We start from the raw sequence: 18322 nt of genomic DNA, 5'->3' as shown, positions 1-18322 counted from the left end.
CAGATCCCTCTGAACCCAAGTCGACCAGTAATTAAGACAACAATGGGACAAAAGGTGACAGTGTCTGGTTACTGTAAGAACGAGAAAGTGAGAAGAATAGGAGACAATACCTGCCACTTTCTGCACTCAGGGTACTGAAGTCAGGTTAATTTGCAGGGATGTAGCATTAGAGGGTAAAGGAGCTTGTCTCACTTGATAGATCTGAAAACGATCCCTGTGAAAGAAGTTGACTGGTCGTGGAGGAACCTGCCTGTTTGACCCACTTCACTCTGCAGTACTATCTCATGAACTTCAATGAACAGGTATGCTGGCCTGTTTAATGCTTTACATATTTTTTTTTTAAAACATTAAATCTCACAAAGTGCATTACAATAAAAGTGGTAGAACATCCAAACAATAAATTTACCCAAAAGCAAGTTAAAAAATGGATACGTAGCTGCTTTTTGAAAGAGATCACAGATCCACAGAACTCAGGCTCAGTGGGAGAGCGTTCCATACTGGGAGGCCACTGCTGCAAAAGCTCTGTCTCCTTTAGTCCTCGGCCTTAAATGCTGCACAGCCAGCAGGCCCCTGATCACATGACCTGGGCATGTAAGGATGTAACGTTTTATGATGTAAGCTGGCGTTTGTCCATGGAGACCTCTAAGAGTCAAAACCAGAATTTTAAAGTGAACTCTAAAGTTAATGGGATGCCAGTGCACCTTAAAGGTGTGACATGTAAGTACAAACAACCTGCAGACGAGCTTTAAGATTTCATAGGAGACGTGAACAATGAATTACAATCATCCAGACATGATGAAATAAAAGGATGATTTCCAATTTCCAGCTCAAAGCGCGACGCAACTGAGCTCAACTTAACAATTTTCCCTAAATGATAGAAGCAAGAGTGAGACAGAGTGTCTAAAATGAAAGCTGACTCAAAACATACTCTGAAGTTCCTGATGAACTAGTCACCATTACTTTCTGCATAAATTTGTTGGGGGCACAAACAAGGACTTCTGTTTTCTCCTCATTAAGTTAGAGACAATTTTCAACCACTTTTAATAGAGTCTAAACACCTCTGAAAAATCTGCAGACTTAAAAGAGATGTATTACTGAATGCCATGTGCATAATGCCATGTGCATAACAGTGATAAGAGACAAACTTAAAAATGCTCAAAATGTGCTGAAGAAGGAATGAATATAAGAGAAACAATAGCGATCCCAAAACAGAACACACAGTAGGCAAGAAGAGCTTAACTTAGGAGCAACAACAGAAAAGTAAAATATTACATTTCACCCCTGATGATTTATACAAAAAGTAATAAAAAAGAAGAACCAAGCAGATTTAGTAAAATCACTGATTCATCTGTTGAATGGATACTGCGAGGTTTAGTTCCCTGGCAAACTGACCTTTGAGAAAGGCCTAAAAACCTGAACCCGAACCAGCTCTTCGTATTTGTGTCTTCTTGGATAATAATATTTTCTCAGTGAATGAAATGAAATTATGATAAAGTTTTTTATTTTAAAATTTTGGTCACACAGTAATTGTTTGATTGCATAACGTCAACTATGAAACCCCCCTAATGGCCTTGCTAACCAGAACAATGTCATGAAACAAAAACAATAAAACAAGCTTTCAAATAAATTAAAATCTTGAGCTTTATAATATTTATCAACAGTCTCTATATATTTTAGATTTAGACCACAACAGGAGATTTACATCATAGTTGCGCAACAAACAAATCTGCATCAACTTTGTGATGCTGCTGTATCATGTATCATGTGGACCAAAATCTCCGATCAATGTTTGTAGCACCTTGTTGAATCTATGCCACATCTATGCCGGTGAGTGTATCATTGATTTTTACCTACAGTTATGATTCTTATTTGAGTAATAATATCCTTTTTTTAAGCAAGTAACCAAAAACATATCGTAGAGAAAAAATATCTAATATCAAATATTTAATACACTGTACTACAAGGACACACTCTGATACAATATCCTTTCCATGAAAAAGGTTTAGCTGATACAATTTATACAATAAAGCAATTTGCATGGAGAACCCCACAGGACACTAAAATGCAGCTAAAGAGAAAATGTAGCCTGGCCAGCTACCATAAAAGTTTCCCTTCACCTGTGTTACATGAAAATTTCACAAAACCTGCATTAAACTATTATTATTATTATTATTATTATTATTATTATTATTATTATTATTATTACTAACGTATTTAGATTTTTGTAATATTGCTACTTAGAAAAAAAGACTACATTGTCGCCTACGAATGACGACATCCCGTGACATAACTGTCAGGCAACATGGCGGCGTCCGTGAGGTTGCTTGTCCGTCAAGCGATCCGACTTTCTCACAGAAACATCACCGTTACAGCCGCCGGGGTTTCTGCTCGGCCGTCCTGTCGATGTTTTAGCGAATCAGCCGAAGAAAGAAGTACGCATTTTGGTTTTGAGACCGTGTCGGAAGCAGAGAAGGCGAAAAGAGGTGAGCGACTGTGGAGCTAGTCTTCATATAAAAATCTCTCCATTTAATAGTTCGTTGCCTCTCTAGACATGTACAGACTTTGAAGCACGCGATATGAGGTCATTTTAGAGTCGTGAGGAACTGCTAGACAATTCGGCTAACCATTTATGTCTGAGGCAACATTCAGTGAACTTCTAAGTGTTTAAAGTGCGATGCCGTCAACTTTATTTATGATTATTTTCATAGTGACACCTTTAATATCCCACAGCATCCTGTCATACCAGCCCATATACATTTCCTCCTTCATAACATTCATGAAGCTTCCCTGTGGTCTTCCTCTTGTCCTCCTGCCTGGGTGCTCCATATTTAACATCTTATACCCAGTATATTCATATTCATCATATTTCACATGTGCAGACATGGGATGTCTGCACATGTGAAACCATCCCAACCCTACCTACCTCTATAACTCTCCAAAATTCCAAAAAGTCTCCCAAACTTTTGACCTGGGCTGACTTAGCAGAGCAATTTTATCACAGTCAACTGGAACTAACCTAAAAACTGAAACTAGATGTGAAAACAAACTAAACTTTAAAAAAAAATGTAGAGGTAATGGCCTTAGTTTTAGTGTCTGTTAGTTTGGTAACTTGGCCTGCTAGTCACCGAAAGACATTATATTATTATTGAGATGTCTACAATACTATGACACACTATGAGTTTGTCATAAGTTTTTATTGTAATATCTGCACTAATTTTCCTAAATCTTGCCTCTAATACATGCCTTTAATACAATAATAATTAAAGGACTAAAACTAACACTAACAACTAAATTAAAACTAAACATTTATTAAAATAAATAAATAAATAAAAACTAGACCTGAAACAAGGAAATCCACTTTGGAAAATAACTAAACTAAACTGAATTTAAAAACTAAAAGTTCAATGAAGAAAAAATCTAATTAGAAAATACAAAACTAACTATAACAACTCTGTAGCAGTCAGTAATTCCTGACTCCTTGTGCATTAGCTTGCCATATTATTGAGGGTAAAAATAAAAAATACACAAAATGACCTTCAATTCAATTCAATTTTATTTATATAGCGCCAAATCACAACAAAAGTCGCCTCAAGGCGCTTTATATTGTACAGTAGATCGCACAATAATAGATACAGAGAAAAGGAAAGTTTTAATCCTAATCTTAAAAGTAGAGATAGTGTCTGTCTCCCGAATCCAAACTGGAAGCTGGTTCCACAGAAGAGGGGCCTGAAAACTGAAGGCTCTGCCTCCCATTCTACTTTTAAATACTCTAGGAACAACAAGTAAGCCTGCAGAGTGAGAGCGAAGTGCTTTAATAGGGTGATATGGTACTACAAGGTCATTAAGATAAGATGGGACCTGATTATTTAAGACCTTGTATGTGAGGAGGTGGATTTTGAATTCAATTCTGGATTTAACAGGGAGCCAATGAAGGGAAGCCAAAACAGGAGAAATCTGCTCTCTCTTTCTAGTCGCTGTCAGGACTCTTGCAGCAAACCTTGAAGTGAAGGAGGAACTCACTCACATTGAGCTGCTACATTAAAACGAATAACTGTGATACACATACGCACTAACGCTCTGCTTTCTAAACTTTTTGGGGATATTCTTTTATTTCATTTGCACAGATTACTGATATTTCATATATGGACTATTTTGCATTGTATCACTAAACCACTGTATCATGTCATATTTGATGTCCAGGGTAGCTATGATAATATTATAGGTTACGTCATAAATCCTACCCCTATTCTATACCTCTTTCTTATTGTTTTTTTTTTCTTTTTCAGTATATAAAGTTTTTGAGAATGTGGCACAGAAGTATGACATAATGAATGATGCCATGAGTTTGGGGATTCATCGACTGTGGAAGGACATGCTGCTGCATGCGATGCATCCGCAGCCTGGTGCTCGGCTCCTGGACGTGGCGGGTGGAACAGGTAAAACCGTTTGTGTGCACTTCTGCGAAACATCAAACTGAAACATCTACTGGCAATACACATCTGTATTCCCTGTGATGATCTTCAGGTGACATTTCTTTCCGTTTCCTGGAGTACGTTCGCTCTCAGCGGGAGCGGCAACAGAGGCGGGCGGTACGCTTCGGCCAGACGCTGTCATTGCAGGACATTTCCAACAGCTACTCCACGATAGAGACGGACGGGCCCCGGGAGTCAACGGCTGTTGTCTGTGACATCAACAAAGAGATGCTCAAAGTGGGAAAGGAGAAGGCTGAGAGCTTGGGCATCACTGCTGGTAATCTTCTAAATGCAAAACTGCTTCAAGTGTCTTCAAGCTGGATACTCGGTCCCTGTGATTCTGTGCATGTACAGATCTCATCAGTAATAGGAGCCTTAGCCTCACTTTGGCTGAGTTGTTCTGAAGGAAACTGGCAATGTATGCTGTGTCACGTAGCCTCAGATGCATTATAACTGAGAAATCAACAGCTTTTCATTGATGAAAGCTGGCTTTGTGTCTGACAGAAGGAGAACTAACCATTCAGAATCAAAAGGTTAATGTGGAAAATACTGTTTTTTAATTTAAGATGTGCAAAAGTGTCACTAATATGTCTATAACATATTGTCATCAGCCTGGAGATAATACTTGAAATGCCTACAGTCTGTGAGATTTCAGAAATGGCTCTTGTAGAAATGAGGTTTGGTGCACAGTTTCCAAAGGTCATACCTTCTGATTCATTGGGTCTGATGCATAGCAGAAGTTCCTCAAATATTCATTCAAATGTGGTCCTGGTAATAGCTAAAATAGTAGATCACATATACAGATGAAGTTTTTGCTACCACAGCTCAATGAGATTTTCTCCTTTCTTGAAATCAGAAATGTCTGTTTGGGTTTGTTCTTCTCCGCAGTGATGCCAGTATTGAGTTGATCGTTGTGGTAGTTAAGCAAAAGTTTTGTTTGTGGATCTGTGGAGCCCAATATAGGACAGATTCTATGCAATTCCACCAAAAAAAGACTGATGCCAGTGCCAAAATGTTTACCACTGCTGTGGTCCAAAATTGAACCTGGAGTTGTTAGTGGCTTTTGGGCTAAGTCACAATTAAAAAAACAAACAAAAAAAAATATCAATGATTCAGAGATTCTCTTCATCATTTCCTTCCCACAGAAATTCCCCTACCTTCTGCTTGTAACTCTACATAATAATCGGTTCTCAAACCTGTCAAAATATCGTCTGGTTCTCAAAAGAAACCATGCAGAACTGGTAGGGCACCAGCAGTGACACTGTATTATGGGGAAAAGGAGTTGTTCGAGAACGCTATCCAATCATTATACGTGTTTAATTGCATGTTCCGATGCAAGGTGGTGATTCCTGAGATATTTATCCCACCTGCATCCTCTCTGGAGCCGGAACAGTTGAACACATCGTACAGACCAAACTTCTGCATCATACTGGTTGGTTTGTTACAAAAGGCAACTCGCTGTTACGTACAACTGCGTTTTGGAGCATTTCCTTCACGTTGGTCGTCTTTCTTGTGGGACAGCCACAATTGCAGTGTATACCTGGCTTACGTCAGTGGAAAAAAGTTATTTGATTGTGAAATCTTGACAACAATGTCAACCTGACACCAGAGCGGAGGAGACGTATGCACGGAAATGCGTTTAAAGAAAAAAACCTGCGTTCACTGATATCAGATATAAGCATCCAGCTTTAGTGGTGGAAACACTGCAACTTGACTGTAAACACTTTTAGATCAAGTAAAACAAAATGTAAATTAAATTTGTGCCACTATTCAGCTTGAAACATTCTGCAAGTCATGGTGGTGGGAACGACACACAGGATACAGGAGATGCAAACAGTTTAATTATAAGTGTGGGAGATTTCTGTTCAGCCATGCATGACCCGAACAGATACACTGTAATTATGGCGGAGCTATTGGCATAAACTGTCACGAGGAATTGCAAACTGCCAATAACCCACAGAATTCATGCTTGTTTGCGTTTTCCTTTGTATCAGGTCTATCATGGGTGGTTGGCGACGCAGAGGAACTGCCCTTTGATGATGACCAGTTCGATATATACACCATCGCCTTCGGCATTCGAAACGTTACTCATATAGATCAGGTAAGTTACTTTTAACGGTCTTTTTATTTTCTGTTTCCAGTTAAATTTTATTTTTTACTAATTTATTCTCAGTTTAAATAAGAGATGAATCCAGCAGCTGTGTTTTTAGAGTAACATTTTTTTGTGTCCTTTGACATTAAATTAATAACTGGCTGTTTCAGGCACTGCAGGAGGCTCTGCGGGTCCTGAAACCTGGCGGCAGGTTTATGTGCTTAGAGTTCAGCAAAGTGACAAATCCCCTGTTAGCAAGGTGAGGAGGAGATGATGGCCTTGAGTGCATATGTAATATAAATCAATACTGTAAAAAATAGTCTTGCTGAAATGTTCATTTTCTCTATAAGAGATGCTTTTATGGTTTTATAAGTTTATATAATGTGATGAATATTGCTTAATTACAAGTCAGTTGACTTTTTCTGAAACTGCAGATGTAACAGACTAAATGAGCTCTTGCTGCCCTCTTCTGGTTCTCTTTAAGATAGTATGCATGCACTTAAGTAGAAATGGAGTTTTGGGATATTTAAAAAGAAGTTGAGAATCATCAGCTGATCATTGATCAGTTTGACTTGCAGACTGTTGACTTAAAGTTCAACAGATTTCAACACAAAGTGAAATGAGGCACTAGAACTGTGATTGCATGTGATTTAGAGGTTTTAGTTTATTGAAAAGTATAAATACATGATATTCACAAATGAACTCTGGAAAATCATATAAATCAAGAGTAAAGGATAATGTTTATTAAACATCTGTGAAATAAATCTGGTCAAGTAACAGCAAGTAGCAGAGGGGTTTGTTAATCACACACACACACACACAATCACCCCTGCCCACCTGAGTAGCCCTCATCTCCCAGGCCACTCATGCATGGACTCTACTCAAACCAAGTCCTTGCACTACTTCCAATGATAGATACCCTGACTGCCATTAGGTATCAGGATTAAACGAGTGTCAGACCTCACACTGTTGCAGTGGGTCCTGGCTCCCCCCTGGTGACGAAAAAGCTCAGTCTCATATGGCGAGAGTATCGAGGCAGTTCCTGGAGGAAGTGATACTATTGAGTAGCCCCATGCTTACCTGACATGATTTGGTGCATCCAGTTCTGTCAGGCTGCACCTCAGACTGTCCAGGAGCTCAGTGAAATGTGTAATTATGGGAGTTATTTGAGACTAACACTGGGTTCTAGTTCTGAGAGATTCCCGTTTTCTTTTTCAGGCTTTATGATGCGTACAGTTTCCAGATAATCCCAGTGTTGGGAGAGGTTATTGCTGGAGACTGGAAGTCTTATCAGTATTTAGTAGAGAGCATCCGCAAGTTCCCCAGCCAGGTAAGGCAGATTTATGGTCTGTATCTTATTTCTGTCATTGCTGCGCTTACTTTGATTACAGTTCTGAATTTCAAGTTCCCTTCTTAGATCTTTCATTCACATAATTTTTTCTGAAAGAGAGATTTGATTCATGATAAATGGCGTGAATTTGTTTATCTGAGTACTCTATTGTACTGGCACCGTTTGTCACATTTCTAAACCCTCTTTTAGTCTAAGAAAAAATTGACAGCATTTAAATGAGGTTACAGTGTCTTTAGTGCACATCAACTGATTGGATCTATATGCACAGTCACAGTATTAAACATCCACTCTGGAAAAGAAACAGCTGAAGCTTGTTATGTATTCACACTGTACTGCTGTGTGCATGTCTGTCACTTTGTGGATTCACTGTTAGTCATTGGTCCCCTTGTTCTTTTTCCTCTGCAGGAGGAGTTCAAATCCATGATTGAAGATGCAGGTTTCTATTGTGTGCAATACTACAATTTCACAGGTGGAGTTGTGGCTCTTCACTCTGGTTTCAAGCTGTGAGATGCACTCCGAATGCCTTCTGTAAAATATCGAATAAGTAAAGTCAGTTTCAGGCGTCTCTGCAGTATGACTGTACAGATTTTTCAGACTTGAGTTTTCTAGCTTGAGGCTTCCATCTGCTCATTGCAGAATGACCAAAGGTCAGAGAACATTTATGAAATCCAGAGGAATTATTATGAAAACTGCTCTTAATAGATCTCACTGTATGTGTACTTGTACAAATGACAAGATGATTTTTTTTTTTTGGTAATGTGTTTTGGTGATGAATAAAAGCTAAAAAAGCTAATCATAATATCCAAATGGATTATTACCAAAGCTGCAAAAGGCACATTAATTACTCCTTATAATGAAGCTCTTAGAATTTAAACCACTGACTTTTTGCACAAAATAAGAAAACATTAATATAGAGTGCACATGATGAAAAGCAGGACACCACAACATTAGTTACTTGAATAAAACTGTATATTTTACATATCTTTATACACTTTAATTACAAAACTGTATGGTACTAAAGTTTTAAAATCAGTTTTTTGGTCAGAGAAGATTTAATCGTCTTTTGTGCAATTACCATGTATATACAAAGTCTCATGTTAGTGATTTTCCTCAAAATAAAAAGCAACTCAAATGTTCATACACTCGGAACATAAGACATGGCTTAAAGATAAATATATTAGTAAATAAATATTCAGAGAACATATTTCCATTTATGAAATGTGTTTGCTATACAGGTACAGAAATATACAGATTGATTTCTAGCCTTTTTTTTTTTTAAACATTTGTAATAGTAATGACAGAAAATAATTATATTCTTAAAAAATATTAATTTTTGTACACATTTTTTAATCTTAAGTGCTAGAAACAATAACAAAAACAAAAAAACTTAAATAGTGACTCAAGTACCCCAAAATGTTATATTTGCAGTAGGTACATATCTCTATGCAAAAGGCAAGATTAGATTCTCACTTGATTACAGCACTGGGTTAACTTATAAATAGGGTTATTTCAGGTTTTCCTCTGTGTAGAGAATGTGTATATTTCATAGAAACAGTATTAAAAACAGTCTGCAGGACAAACAGAAAGGCATGAATGACAAGCAATGATATCGCAAGTATGTATTATGCACAGCACGATTCAAACGGATACACTGCGGTACTTATAACTGCATCATTCAAAAAGAAAAGTCACAGTACAAATAAGGAACCCTTTTAAAAGATGAGTCTTTTCCAGCTACTTTCCTTTGGCCTTTTGATACATGCTAGAACCTTTAAAGATATTTAATAGAGCATGTTTCATTGTGGAAATCGGGTAAGTGACAAAAAAAATACACTTTTAAGGGCTTCCAAACATTAAGTAGAGTGCTACACTCTATGTTTGAATCTATTGACCCCGAGACACTCGCTCTGGTCTGAAGTTTAACGAAAACCTGTGCAGTGTCTAGATATTGCTACAAATAGCTTCCCAGCCCAGCATAAGGCTTGCCACGTTGCTCTGGCATCTCTCATACAGGTAGGCCACAACTGGACAGAAATGCAATGCATAAAACAAATTCTGTGTATTGACCAGTGTCAGCCTTGCATTCACATTTCTATGCAATTTTCTGTAGTTATACATAGCTTTTTTTTTTTCTCCATGGAGAAATGAGTGGGTCACAAATACCTAGAAAGACCCATTTCCCTGCTTGAAAACAGTTTAAAATAAAACAATCATGTCTTTCTGTTTTGGTATTGGTAGCTAAGTCCATAAAATCTACTTGACTTGGTGGATGAAGCTTTAAAGGCAGTGGTCATGTGCACAAATATGCAAAATGTATATGTAGATGCGGATAGTGTACTTATGTGTAAAAAAAAAAAAAAAAAAATCAGATTTCTAGAGCTGGCACATAAAAACAAAACTGAGTTGAGATTTTATTAAAAACTGGGCCCAGATTGCAAACCCTTCATGGCAGCAGGAAGTCTTCAAATAGATGCCAATACCAACCCAATTGAATTTTCAGTTAACAACCTCCATCCATGTGTGTAGTATCATTTGTGGCCACAGGAATGAACTTAATACTATATATATATATATATATATATATATATATATATATATATATATATATATATATATATATATATATATATATATATATATATGAATGACAGGCCATTTCAGTAGAAATCCACACAATCTAACATGATAACATTCAGTGCTCAGAGAGCAAGGCTAGAACAAGGCAACTGAGGGTTTCAATGATTGACTGACACGGTACCACATACATTGTCCCATTCTTTCAGGACTCAGGTTCATATGCCCAAACCTCCCTCATATGTTGAAGTACTGCTTCCCAGTACAGTGGGGCTTGCAGAGAGCTGAGGGTGAAACAAAGCCCTGGTCTCCTCCTCTTGAAGGTATGGGTGACCTCTAAACTGTCCTGAGGTGAAGTACCTGTCCGTGGGCTCACGCTGCTCCCCTGTCCGCAACTCCGTCTCCACTGTGACACTGACTGGTAATAAACTGCTCTGGGTCTCTGCCCCTGTACCCGATTCACAATCTGTGTCCTCAGGAATAATGGGTATTCTCTGGTTGAGTTCGCAGCAGCCCTGTCCTGAGCAGGCCTCTGAGTCTGCGTGTGCATACTGCACATTAACAGCGTAGTCCTCAGTATAACGCCCTGCTGTGGCCCTGTGGACCTTCATCTCTTTGTAGAAGCAGCAAGGCAGCCCTTCATAGCTCACCTGCTCAGAGGAAGGGCACAATTGCTCAGAGGCAAAGTAGTTCTTGGAGGTTGACCCCTGGAAGTCCATTTCCCTGTGACAGCGTTCGGAGGCAAGACGCCCTGCTTGGTCCAAGTCCTGCCCTTTGCACTCAACATTGGGCGGAAGCACCTCAAAACAGCAGCTACAGGCTGCGGCCCCGAGCTCCCCCGACTCCTCTTGTGCCCCCTGTCCCCTGTCATCTCCGGCAGCCTCTGAAGCCCCGGCTGAGGTAGTACTATTTTTGCTGTTCTCCCTGGGTTCCAGTGATGAGCGACTGCTATAGTTGGGCTCCAAACTGCAGTTGGAGAGATGGTCCCCCGTGTTATATCCTGAAGCTCCAGCTGGGAGCTGGAGGCAGTCATGTCCCAAGGGTGCAGGGGAAGATGAGTCCTCAGCTGAAACTGTGTTGCAAGCCGTAGCTCCCGCTTCCCCCCCGGAGCCCCGACACGGACTCTTGCTCCGGTAAACGTAAGGATCGTAGTCGCTGCTCAGTGAGCTGCGGAAAGTAGAGCAGCTACCGTAGACCCCCTGGTTGCTGACTTCAGTACAGTCCAACATGGAGTCACTGGAGGAACAATGGCACTGGCCAGAGCTGCTGCTGCTGCTATCACTGCCAGGACAGTCAGCGAGGTAGCCGCTGCACACTGAGCGGTGCCCGTGATAGCAGCTAAGGCCAGAAGTGCTGCCATTATCAGCTATCCTTGAAGAAGACGCAGGTGCCATGTGTACCACCGTGGGGTACAACAGCCCTTGCTGAAAAGCCCTGCTGTGGTGGCTCTTGTGGACCCCTCCTCCACCAAGCTGCCCCTGCACAGCAGATCCTTGGCCACCATCAGGAGGTTGAGGGAAAGTCAGCCCCTGAAAGTAGTAGTGCTGGTACATGGTTTCATACTGCGAAAAACAGGCTGCCCGGGAGAAGTTGCGATTATGGATTTTGGGTCTTTTAAACGTAACATGATGAGGCTGTGAAGGGTAAGCAGGGGGTCCACGGTGCTCTAATCCACAGTGGTGAGGGTTGATTGAATGCTCCAGGAGAGTGGGGTGGTAGCTCCGGAGAAAGGCCGACGTCGATTGGGGTGGGTACAGACCTTGGGGATCTGGGTGCTGGTCCACAGTGAGCACCGTGATTGGGTTGCCATGCGGGTCCATGCTGGTTCTAGTTGGGTAAGCTGTCACCTGACCAGCACGGTGCACCCTTCCCGGGTAATGAACTGGCAGGACCACTCGTTGCCTGCCATGGACTGGATTGCCGGGGTCCATGCATGCTGGTCCTGGATTTCCCTTCTTTTGCTCTGTGATGACAAATAAAACAACATTAAGAAACATTTCTAAAAGGGACCCTCAGCATAACCAGAGGTTGAACATCAACTCACCAATGATGTTGTGTCTGCAGTGGGGACAGGTGTGATGTTGGAGCAGCCAGGGGTCGACACATTTCTTATGAAATCTGTGGGCACAAGGGATAACCCGCAGCTCCTGCAGGAGAAAATAAAAAATTCAGCAGTTAATCTTCATGCACTGTCAAAGCACAAACAGCAGCAAATACAGCAATGAAATATATCAAACGCATGCTCTTATTTTTAATTACGCTGATATAATCTTTTTAAATCTCATAATACTGTCCGATAAATAATTCATTCTAGAAATATTTTAAAAAACATTCAATATATCTGGTTTATGTCAGTGGTTAAAAAAAAATCAAATGATTAATGTAAAAATAAATAAATAAAATTAAAAAAATCAAACACCCAAACAAGTCATTTAGTTTTTGGGGGTTTTTCTTAAACCCAGTTAAGACATTTTCAACATTTTCAAGCCAATTAATTTCTTACCAATAAGTCATTCATATGTATATTGCATTAAAGGAGTCCTAATATCTTGATGCATGCTCATGTTCGTACTTTCCAACGGAGAAATGTTTTTGGTCTCCACAAAGAAAGAAAGTCACATGGAACAGTGACGAAACGTTTCTCCGACAGAAAACATCCTGATGAGCAGAATCAGCTTTCAGGGGTTTCAAGCTCCATATGTCCATCCTTGGTTACTAAAAGAGTGACTGCAGTATAAAAAGATTTCCTCATTTTATCTTATACTCGGCTGTGATGCAGGAAACAAGCCATTTATTTCCATTTACCCACCCTTTAAGCCAGCGTTCCCCTGATTCCTTTAATACAGCTATCATCTAATTGGCTGCTGCTTGCAAACAAAAGATTTGAACGGCAGGTGGGTGGGGGCGTTGTATTTATAGCTCTGTCCCTAAGATGACCATATTAGCGATAAACCCATCCTCTCTGACATCATACAAAGCCTAGAGACAACTTGCACATACTCTGATAACATTATTTGAAACTTCCCATGTATCCAACAGGTCTCCTTTAAAAACACATTTTATATGTATTATTTCATAGTTGCAGTTGTATTATATATGCAGAAAAGTTTAAGAAAGTGTGAATTAATGTGAACTTAAGAGAAGCCTGGTGTCCAGAAGGTGGCAGCAAAGCTACACTGAACTGTTATCGGTTGATCGTGAGTCTAATTGACTTTTTAAAACTAACTTGACATCATGGGACAAACACAATACTCACACCACAGTAAAATGCAACTTTAATGCTCAATGAAGCCACGTTTTCAAACAAAGCAGGCTTTTACTCATACACCATTAAATATGATAATTTTCCATTTGAAGAATTCCAAAGTATTAAACTAGGAGCACTGGTTTTCCAGCGACAACTCTTTCACTGCCACAAATACTTTACTGTGTGGCTTAATATGACTCATCTTTAGGCTCTTTTGTTGCTTGGTTCACTGCTCAAAAACAGCTTTGATGCCATTCAGTCTTTTATATCGCCACTTCCTCTGTGCAATCCTGGCGCCATGCTTTGTTCTGTTTTCTTCTCCTCCTTACCGAAGACACACATAACCACAAACTCTCGCGCACACACACACACACACCACTACGTCCCTTCTGGGCACTGGGGTTTGTCCCCCCCATCATCGTTGAATGAAGATGAGCAATGCTCTTACTGTAAATCTACAAAGATTAGGATACATAATTTGACAATGACTCCTTGAAGGATTAAAGAAGGCCACAATGCGAAAACAGGAAGCCTAATCACAATCCAGTGCACTCTGGGTACCCTTATCTCTCCAGGTGCTCTGAAAGACTGAGCTAAACATCTAAAAAGGTAGCGGAAAGCGTGTCACTAAAGATCGCAGGACTGCGGTCCCCGAGCACATCAGGGGGACTTCCATTCCATTGTCCATAAAAACTGCATTATGTTTCATGTCAACAGAATATGCAATGAAAAGAAAACAAACGAGGCGGGTGGATGACCGCTTTAGCACGACCAGAGTTAAGCATTCTGACTCCCATATGGTTCACTTATGCCTGCGTGAACCTTGAAGCGTTTAAAAGCATCCATCTCAATGCAGATGTTTTACATTAGTCCTGCGTTTGTGTTGAACTTTTCGGTGTTTTGCAAAGTGTCACTCAAACTGTTAGTCTGGACTGCATTATTATGCATTTTGCTTTAACAGTTTGAAATATTCTCATTTAAAAAAAATCTGATTTAAAGAAACAAAACGTGTCGGCAGTTATCAAATAAAAGTGCTTTGCTTTGTTACAAGCAGACAACATTCAGCACAGTCTTTCCTAATCCAGCTTTGCTTTATTTTCTTCCCTTTCATCCATGGTCATCTTTTTATTTGTGCAGATTTATAACATTTTGCTCAGTTTTATTATCAATTTCTCAGTTTTAAAAGACATTGGGGCGACCGTGGCACTGGGGGTTGGGAAGCGCATGTGTAACCGGAAGGTCGCCGGGTTCGATCCCCGGGCTCTCTGTCCTGGTCGTTGTGTCCTTGGGCAAGACACTTTACCCTACTGCCTACTGGTGTTGAGAGGGGCCAGAGGGGCCGATGGCGCAATATGGCAGCCTCGCTTCTGTCAGTCTGCCCCAGGGCAGCTGTGGCTACAACCGTAACTTGCCTCCACCAGTGTGTAAATGTGAGAGTGAATGAATAGTGGTATTGTAAAGCGCTTTGGGTGCCTTGAAAAGTGCTATATAAATCCAATCCATTATTATTATTAAACAGTGCTACACGCAAAGAAAGTTTGATTGATTGATAATATGGTCTGTCACGAAGGCGGCCTAAAAAAAAAAAAAAAAAACCTATGTGAAGCTTCAGAGAAGTGAAATAACTCCTTCATTCCTTCCAGATTTCAGGGTACCCCAGGTAAAAAACTCTTCTTACCTCACCATCGATGTACTTCTCCAGACAAATGGCACAGTCAGAGGTGGAGCTGCTGCTCAGCGAATCAGAGGCTCCGCAGCTGCTCTCGCGCTGTCCCTTGCCTTTGGCCTTGAACTTTCTTGTCTCCATCTTTTCCAGAGCCTGGATGGCCATTCTGTTCATCGAGCTCTGTGGAGAGGAGGGTGTGGCACAGTGTCAGAGGGGGTAGCAGCACATTTGAGACCAACATCTGACTTTTGCACGACCTTTCGAAGCAAAGTTGATATAAAAGCTGAGATGAGCGATTTCAAAAGAAATTCCATTAAAGTGTCTACACATTACTGTTGGCAAGTGTGCGTTTTGGGGGGCTGACATCATGATTTAACACTTCTCCCTCTGACACAGTGCATCATTTTGCAATATTTCACTGATGCATGAGCATCTTTCTGGTTTTAATTCCCTGTCCTCGTTTCATCTTTTAATTTGCTTTGCGTCGCCTTAAAATTGTTACTTATTAGGAAATGTTGACTGATAAGTCGGCACGTACAGAACTGCCTACTAGGATTAAACTAAATGACTCGTGTGGAGCAGACATTGTGATTTATAGTACTGAGTGCCTAAACTGATGGTGCATCACTTGTTTACAAGACACGGTTATTTATGCTCTGGCTTAACTAAATCACGTCTCCACAGGGTATTATCCCAGGTCACAACCCACACCCTGATTAGCAAGAGAGCAATGAATTTGGGATGAAAGGAATTCCCATCACAGGGTTAACAAACAGAAAACACGAGGACTTTAAAAGTTCAGGATTTTCCGTCTGTTAATTAACTCGAGTCGCGCGAGGACGATCCCTTGAGGAATCCTTCATTAAAACCAAAAAAGTAACGTAATGGATTTACAGTTACTGTTTAAGCAATATTTACACCACAAGCAGTTCATTAATTCTTCACATTTTGAGAAGGAAATGGTTGTTACGTGTGATAAATCCGCCCTCGGTGTGAGGCGAGTTCACTTAATTAACCACCAAACGAAGTCACGACCACGTCGACAGGTTTTACGCGCCGTCATGACATCTCTGTACGCTTGGCTCCTCCAGCCAGCCTCGCATCAGCATTAACTGAATGCTAATCCTGATTCATGCACCCGACGTAAGCCTCCACCGAGAGCTTTTTGTCGGCACAGAAGGGGAATCAATCAGCGGCAGAGCTACTGTCGCCTGACGCAACGCCTCCAACTCCCACTAAAGTCGTGCTGACTGGAAAAACAAGGCACGGCGTTGTATATCTGGGTGTGTTTTCAGCACGACGCGGGCATACGTTTGGTTGTGACACACACAGACTGGCATATTATGAAACAGTTTCTCAAGTTATTTGAGCTCCTCACTAACCTGGCTTCTTCTCTGCTTCAGTTTGATCTTGATGAGCAAAATGAGGCAAACCAACGACACCACCACGAAGAAGGCCAGAAAGATGCCCATGTCAAAATACTCTGTGGGCTGCTGTGGAAAAAGGAAAGCAACAGAAACACATGCGTCTCGTTAAAAGGGTTATTTCATCGTATAAAGACTTGCATTTAAAAGAAAGAAAATTCCATTTACTGGCATTTCGACATATTTGATTATAGTTTTTGTTACTTGCTCAGCAGACCAGAACACGCAAAGCTGTGACTCATTCGCCGCTCAATGCAAATAATATAAAATGCGACCTTCATGCATAATTCAGTGGCGTGTTAAAGAACAGATACGTGGATGATTATACATGCTGGCCAGTTCACTTTGCCATGTGCATCACTGTCTTCTCACTCTGTCAGTAATTTGCACAGGTTCGAGCTACAACTACACAGTTGAGACCATTCTGCAGACTAGAGCTCAAACGAGTCAGTAGCAATAATAATACGGTTTGTTTTTTTTACTACACTGCTACACTACTGCTCCCTGAAAAGTCTCTCTCATCACCAATCCTTTCTCTTGAGGTTTCATTATGTCAAGTTATTTGACCTCAAAGTGTGCAGGTCTCTTATCAAATATTCCAAGCAAACAAACAGCTCTTTGAACGGCTGATATTAATCTCTCAAAGTGCTGCGAAAAAGTCTTTGGCCTCGGGGCAGCAAAGAGCAGAGAAGAAAGGAAAAGGGGTCAGATTTCACAGCTGGAATTTTCGTTTGTCTTCACATCCAAAGCTTCTCTGCGCTGTTTTGCCGCGTGGGCCTCACAAACATGTTCACCTCATCCCCAAGTTCCTCACATGCGCCTGAGATTTGTCCCACACACATGCACTCCATCTACACAGCGATTTTGAGGGTTTTTTGTGAGTAAGCACTTACCCTCGGTGGTCTGTGTTGTATCCGAGCACGGGCCACTTTCTGCTTGTTGACGATGTTCATCAATTTGACGGCGTCGTTGCCCTTCACGTAAACCACCGGCCGCTTCAAGGGATCCTCAGCAACCTGGTTGAGCTGAAGAGGAGACGGAGAAAGAAGACACGTGAGACACAGGCCTCTTGTTTTCTAACTAAATTAGACCGGTTTTGTAATTTTGACATGAAAGCTGTCGTGTTCAAAAGGGACCTGTTATGCACGGCCAAGGTTTTAAATAATGCGGTCTGTCTATGTAGAACTCCACATTACAGGTTTTTTTGTGGCCCTGTATGAGCACAGATGCCCCAGCCACCTTCTTCTTGCAACGTGCAGCCAATCAGAACAAAGCTGGTTAAAGGAAGGGATAAAGTAACTAATATAGTTTGTTTCCAATAACATATCTACTGAGAGGGTGGCACCAAAGCACTATGTCACACACAATGATAACTTCAATGTCCGACCTCGTGTGAAGACAATGAGAGAAACTCACATTAGCTGAACGTTACTGTTTAAGGCTTTCTTATATGTAGGTTATTTTTAGATGATCAAAAAAAAAAAAATCATCTTTCT

General features: G+C 40.6%; 2 protein-coding genes across 3 annotated transcripts in view; one reads left to right on the top strand and one right to left on the bottom strand.

Annotated features, from left to right (window-relative positions):
• The first annotated feature begins 2291 nt into the window (after nt 1-2291).
• On the top strand, nt 2292-8708 carry coq5 (coenzyme Q5, methyltransferase). Its single transcript, XM_085295316.1, has 7 exons — nt 2292-2483; nt 4287-4436; nt 4525-4749; nt 6467-6573; nt 6735-6823; nt 7783-7894; nt 8321-8708. The coding sequence occupies exons 1-7, from the start codon at nt 2303-2305 to the stop codon at nt 8420-8422; spliced, it is 966 nt and encodes a 321-aa protein (XP_085151442.1). The 5' UTR covers nt 2292-2302; the 3' UTR covers nt 8423-8708.
• Nucleotides 8709-10566: 1858 nt separating this feature from the next.
• znrf3 (zinc and ring finger 3) overlaps nt 10567-18322 on the bottom strand; it is a 67283-nt gene continuing 59527 nt past the window's right edge. The window contains exons 4-8 of one of the 2 annotated variants that reach the window (XM_085295315.1): nt 17720-17851; nt 16785-16892; nt 15415-15582; nt 12534-12636; nt 10567-12452 (exon numbers count right to left, since the gene is read on the bottom strand). In XM_085295315.1, coding sequence (XP_085151441.1) covers nt 10708-12452; nt 12534-12636; nt 15415-15582; nt 16785-16892; nt 17720-17851 — 2256 coding nt within the window. In that variant the 3' untranslated portion in view covers nt 10567-10707. Of the gene's footprint in view, nt 12453-12533; nt 12637-15414; nt 15583-16784; nt 16896-17719; nt 17852-18322 lie in introns of both variants that reach the window. The other variant, XM_085295314.1, reaches the window with a different exon arrangement.

The sequence above is a fragment of the Mchenga conophoros genome, linkage group LG12 (assembly GCF_057382185.1).
Source record: "Mchenga conophoros isolate Kocher_MC1m ecotype Shallow Benthic linkage group LG12, M_conophoros_male_GT1.1, whole genome shotgun sequence".
NCBI classification, from domain to species: Eukaryota; Metazoa; Chordata; class Actinopteri; order Cichliformes; family Cichlidae; genus Mchenga; species Mchenga conophoros.
Note: the sequence above shows the minus strand (reverse complement) of the source record. Positions and strands in the feature narration are given on the sequence as shown.

Bases quoted from the DNA above. Each gene is read 5' to 3' on its own strand.
- coq5 (XM_085295316.1), top strand. From the start codon at position 2,303: ATGGCGGCGTCCGTGAGGTTGCTTGTCCGTCAAGCGATCCGACTTTCT. The intron at 6,574-6,734 runs GTAAGTTACTTT...TGGCTGTTTCAG, and splicing joins ACGTTACTCATATAGATCAG to GCACTGCAGGAGGCTCTGCG. The intron at 7,895-8,320 runs GTAAGGCAGATT...TTTCCTCTGCAG, and splicing joins TCCGCAAGTTCCCCAGCCAG to GAGGAGTTCAAATCCATGAT.